Raw genomic sequence first — 6,238 nt, forward strand, 5'->3', positions numbered from 1 at the left:
TTTCCGTCTGATTTTCGTTCGGATTCCGTTCATTGGTTCCCCTGACGGTAATATCTGACGGAACTCGTGATCGGATTCCCGATGCAAATGTGAACGAAGCCTTAGATGTGATCGGTAACAGCTTGATCCTGCATGTTACATGCGTTGCGGGGCCAACTGGGTTGAGGTCCACTCAGACATGTTTGTCCCCCCTTTGCTAAACACCTAGCTATGCCCATGCTTCCGAGTATTCCCTAGCCGGCTAAATTACCAGACTTGAACCCAATTGAACATCTGTGGGACCTCGATCATCTTGTTCACTCTATGGATCCTCCCCCACAGACCCTCCATCAAATGTGGGATGCTCTGCAGTCAGCGAGGCTCAAGATACCGGAGATGATGTACCAGCACCTTATTGAGTCACTCCCAGCCTGTCTACTGCTGTCCATACTGCACACGGCGGTTACTCCGGATATTACCTGGTGGTCATAATTATGGGACTTGGCTGTGTACATAAAGTTGGGGAACCTCTTTAAGTTGCTATTTAATAAAACACAATTTGTTTTTTTCTGTTTTTATTTTATAGATATTCGGATAAGTATAGGGTTAGGTAATAACCCTGCAGAGATATAATGCTGCAGGTAAGGGGTGATATGGTGGTGTCCTCCTCTTTTTTCTGAACATCTTTTCCAGGTTTCTTTAGGGTGCGCCGCCTATGACCAGTGATAAAGGTCATATCCAGGCCTGAGGGTTCCCACTGTGACTCTGCAGCGTTGGTTCTACTGCAGGTTAGATGTAAATGGGAGTTTTTCACCTCTTGTTCCTGAAGATTATTTCCGGGTCACTTCGGGGCGCTCCACAATGACCAGTGATAAGGGTCTTGTCCAGACTTGAGGGGTTCCCACTTTGCCTCTTACTTTTTTTCATTTTGTTTTTGAGCCGTAGGGTTTGGCTAATAAGCCTGCACAGATATTATGCTGCAGGTTTCAGTACTTGGGTGTTGTTCTTCTCCTCACTTTCCTGAACAAATTTTAGGTCCCTTCAGAGTGCGCAGCTTTGACCGGTGATAAAGGTCTTGTCCAAGTTTCAGGGGTTCCCACTGTGCCCATGCAGCGATGGTTTTGCTGCAGGTTAGATTTGATTAGGTGGTGACCTTCTTATCTTCCTCCTGAACATTATTCACGGTCTCTTTTGGGTGCGCTGCTTTCATGATAGGGTTCGTGTCCAGGCTTGAGGAATACCCATGATGTTTCTTGAGAGTCTGTTGTTGTTGACTCCAGATGGTTTTGACTCCATATGATAATGCCCTGACGGTACGATGGTTCTTCATGTTTTCGTATTTTATTTTTTTAGTCCACACTGAGGGCATAACGCCACAGGGCTCCAACCAATAACGTTACTATCAGGCAGCAGACACCGGCATAGATGGCATAGAGGATGTAGCTCTGGAAGAATGCTTGGATTTTCTCCAGGGTGGAGGGTACATGCTTAATAATTACCTCCTCCACCTCTGGTATTTTTGTTGATTCCAGAGCATGACGGAAGTATCGCTCTACTTCGGAGGCTTCCCTTGTATCAGTCGGTGTCACTGAAATACAGAAGATAAATAGAAGTAAATAATGAGAATGTCGTCTTCTGTATAAGCAGAGCTGGATCATAGACAGACATAGATATTCAGAAAGAATTCTTTACTGTAAGAGCAGTGCAGAGGCAGGAGAAGTCGCTGATCTAGTATATACATTTATGTGACAGATCAGAATATTCTAGAAAATAAAATATTTGAGAGACTTTAAACTTTCAGAAGTCTTACCATCCAGATAGTAGAATTGGCGGAGTATGATGTCATCATCATCATCCGTGACCTCGCAGGCATAAGTCCCCTTGTGGCTGGCTCGTGTAGGCTCAATCATCACAAATAGGTCTTCCCCACTATAGATGTCTTTGAAATAACCTAAATCAGTCGCCTTCATCTATAAATGAAAACGTTGATGACGTCAGAGAAGACATTCCTCATATGTGGAGTAGGAATGAGGGGGGATTACAGGTTTGTCTTTGTACTGTAATAAAATGGTTATAAATGTAACCTGAATACTTACGTTTTTGGCGTACTTCCAGACGACTGTCGCATAGTCGGGAAGGGGAAAGGACGCCCCGCAGTGGATGATGGTCTTTTCCAGCTCTATCACATGCATTTCCTCAACTGAAAAGACAGAGAAGGGAAACAATGGTCTAACATAACTATAAACTAACAGTTTTACATGAGATTTATAAATTAATGATAGGAACTTACGGGGACAGGTCACGGGGAGCTGGCAATCCTCCTCAGCACATCGGCTGCATTTAAAGACTCGGGCCGCTTTCTGAAGGCCTGGGGAAAAAACACAGAGAGAGGGGGGGTCACAAGTCTGAGGTAAATGAAGACCCCCCATGTACATAACGGAGGTCACATGTATCATCCTGTCTAATGACATTACTCACCGCATGGAGGTTTGCATTCTGCCGCTGTATGACCTAATGGAAGGAACAGATACGGTTAAGGCTGAATTATGTTGTGTGGGGGAGGGGGAGCGGACAAGAGATGATGGAGAATATATAGAACATAAGTACTGTCTGTATCTCAGGATCTTTAGTTACTTACTTGCGGCACGGTCTTTTACGCCTTTAACAAATTCCGCGATTTTATTTTCAAATTGTTCCACCCAAGATGGCGGAAAGTCTAGAAAAAAAATAGAGATAAATAGAAAGTGATAAACATTGAATTTTGATGTTTTAAAAGCAGTTCAAGAAAAATGTGAGATTTAATGAACTTACATAATTCGCTGATTTGTTTGACTTCTTTTTCGAAGCCCTTCAGATACAATCTGATCCTTTGTATCTGGGAAAAGGCTGTAAAGAGAAGACACATGAGATTTATGCCGGGTCCTGCAGACATTGTATAAAGTGGTCTATGATGGAGATGGGGTTCCTGGGTGAATATTATGTACAAGAGATTTCCTGCTCTGACTGCTGTTAAATGCTACAAGTGACGCTTCAGTCTAGCAGGACAATAGCTCAATACTGAGATGACATGTTCTATGTATAAGATGAAGGAGTGATGAGAAATAGCAGCAGATAATAGTTACCTATCACGGTGTCAGTCAAGGGCTCGAAACCCCTGTGAAGCCTCTGGAGACAGTCTACGGCCTCCATCTTCTTCAGCGAGACAGGATATTGGCAGATACTGGCTCTGTCTGCTGGAGTAGTGAAGCAGTTGAGGCAAGATGTCACCACCTCCGCTCCACATAGAAGAATTACTATCTGCAGCCGCAGATAGTACAAAGTAATGAATCGCATGACGTTTCGTCACAAAATCACTTCAGCTTGCGAACCTGAGAAAACAGAGAAATGTGATGAGGAGATTTTTGCTGCAGGGGAATAGGATCCATTGTCCGTGGCCTGTTCCTTCTATCTATTCACTATATACAGGTTGTGGCCGATAGGGTGAGATAATATAAAGACATCATATCATTGCCCTGGGGTCCCTAAACAGACAAAATACAGACTGCTGTATATGCCGCCTGATATTCCGCATGGTTCTGCAGGTTATTATAGGATCCCTCCTGGTTATAAAGGAAATGTTACTAATAATAACTAAATATTAGAGAATTGCCGATAATGTAATTCTATAATATATTCTTTTCTAGTGACTTCGAGGCATCCAGTACTCACGTGTCACATCCAGTTGACGAGTGACCGATCTGTGCCCAGCGCCATATTCTATACCCCGGTGACATCACAATAGCATTTTACTGGGTTTATAGTAAGACTTCACATTTGATAAACCTATACCAGAATATTCTGGAACCATATAAACATCAGTATAATAATATATACTTATAATTGGCATAGCCATAGGGGTACAGAGGTGTTATTTATATTTGGGCTCTAGTGCCAAAGTGGGGCATATAAGGTGACAACAGTGCTATACATGACACCAGATGGAGGTGGGGCCTTTGGTGCAGATGTTTTGCCTTTTGGCCTTGGACCATCAAGCTCTGCCTCTAGTGGTTATTACTGGAACTGCTCCTCTACAAGTGCAAATGATAACAGTCCATCCATTCAATATAAGAGCTGACTGACTCCATAGCCTGAGAGTGACCATATCAACAATCTAGTTATAAGCTATGACTTCATTATACTGGGACACTGGGATTCCTTCTAAACCAGCAATAATGGCCAAATTATCAAATATCTAGATAATCTTAGTACAGGAATTATAATGTACACACAGCAGAATCATCCACAGACACAGACATAGTAATTATGCAGTACTCACGTGTCACATCCAGCTGATGAGTGACTGATCTGTGCCCAGTGCCACATTCTATACCCCAGTGACATCACAATAGACAGGTATGACATCACAATAGACAGGTGTGGAGCAGGCTGCTGGGTGACATCACTATGGCTGTTCATGGTGCAGGTTAGTCACATGACTTTACCCATCAGAACTGCCGAACCTTACATGTCTCATTATTGTATTTTAATAGGATTGAATTATAGGATCACATGTGATAAATGTATACTAATATATTCAGAAATTACATAAAATCTATTCCCGAATATATACTAGTCCTTCTCAATAAATTAGAATATTATCAAAAAGCTTGTTTATTTCAGTAATTCATTTCAAAAAGTGAATCTCTTATAATATATAGATTCATTACACACAGAGTGATCTATTTCCAGCATTTTTTTATTTTAATGTTGATGATTCTGGTAATAGTTAATGAAAACCCAAAATTTAGTGTCTCAGAAAATGTGACTATTATATAAGCCCAATTTAAAAAATTAGGGCTCATTCAGACGAGCGTGTATCAACAACGGCCGTCACACGGACTCATGTATTTCAATGGGGCCGTTCACACGACCGTTGTTTCAGCGGAGCGTGTGATGGGTCCGTGAAAAAATAGGACATGTCCTATTTTACTGCGCGTCACGCATCCTCCATAGACTGTAGTCTGTGGGGGATCCGTGACAACATGTCCTGCACTGGTGCACCTCGGACGTGAAAAACTTCAGCCTTACTGTACTAGTGACATGGACAGAAGACCCTCATCAAACACCCTCACCTCTGGTATGAAAAAAAACATCATATGTAAATTTCCACAATGGCGCAAGTATCAAAAAGTCGGTGCGCAAAAAACTTCAATGAAGCAAAAATCAACCAATCAGATTGAAGTTTATATTTTACTTGTGGAAAGGCAACTGACTAGTCACAATAGCACTAGTTTACTGCATGTTATGGTGGTCACAGGTGGTCGGAAGTGCGGGTGACATTCAGTGAGACATCTGCCCATCCCCCTGCCACCTATAACTCCGCTGCCATGAAGGGCGCCAATCCTTCACTGTTATATAAGGAATGGGAACAAACAGACATTTTGCAATATGTCCAAAAATCTCTTGCCCTACCAATCTCCATCACTCCACCCGCAAGAACTGAGTTTTACAATTCTTGCATCAAAGTTGCAGTGTGGCGCAACTGTATGGGAGGTGGCAGTCACGTGTAACTTTGCATAGTTTATTCTGTTAAAAAAATAGTTTGTGGATGTATGTGATTTTTTATGTATTATCGAAAACATATAAATATACACGACAATGGTTTGCTTCTTATTTACATCTCTTTTTTTTTTTACAAAAATTGACATGGTAAAGCCTTCAAACACTCGAGAGGCAGCCATTTTGTGAGCAGGAATAAAACTCAGCATAATGTGACCAAGAACCAAGTGACAAAACGTCACATTTTTCCTGTCACAGCAAATCAAATGGCGACTAGTCTCAAGCATATTCAATGGCAGACATGATAGGCCTCAATATCAAAACAGCCCTTCTTGCCATAACAGCCAATCAGAATCCGTGTTTCATTTTTTTAACACAATGTAGAACATAACAGCTGAATTCTGATTGGTTGCTATGGGCAACAGGGTAACCTGAGGCCCAATTTGAACTGTTCAACTTTATTTATAAATGTGTTTTAGCAGCAAAATTGGAACAAAAACATTGCATGACATGGAAATTTCACTCATTCTTGATTGGGCCCCCGGGGGTCTCTATGCGGGGCCCTGCTTTCTACATTATATTATATATGCACGTTCATAAACAATATGACCTGCAATAGCTTAAATTTTGTCCATACACAATCCAAAAGCATCAATAAGTTTTTAGTAGAGAGATCAATGACTACTTAAGCCACAAGGAGGGCAGCGGCTTATGCCATCTT

The 6,238-nt window shown here is 41.8% G+C and overlaps 1 protein-coding gene across 1 annotated transcript; it reads right to left on the bottom strand.

The window, feature by feature from the left end:
* Positions 1-561: 561 nt before the first annotated feature.
* On the bottom strand, positions 562-3,458 carry LOC142661494 (sperm acrosome membrane-associated protein 6-like). Its single transcript, XM_075838901.1, has 8 exons — positions 3,102-3,458; positions 2,791-2,865; positions 2,618-2,695; positions 2,458-2,490; positions 2,270-2,347; positions 2,076-2,179; positions 1,790-1,949; positions 562-1,567 (listed from the first exon to the last, which is right to left on the bottom strand). The coding sequence occupies exons 1-8, from the start codon at positions 3,310-3,312 to the stop codon at positions 1,329-1,331; spliced, it is 978 nt and encodes a 325-aa protein (XP_075695016.1). The 5' UTR covers positions 3,313-3,458; the 3' UTR covers positions 562-1,328.
* Between the last annotated feature and the right edge of the window lie 2,780 nt (positions 3,459-6,238).

Source organism: Rhinoderma darwinii, chromosome 10 (assembly GCF_050947455.1).
Source record: "Rhinoderma darwinii isolate aRhiDar2 chromosome 10, aRhiDar2.hap1, whole genome shotgun sequence".
Classification (NCBI taxonomy): domain Eukaryota; kingdom Metazoa; phylum Chordata; class Amphibia; order Anura; family Rhinodermatidae; genus Rhinoderma; species Rhinoderma darwinii.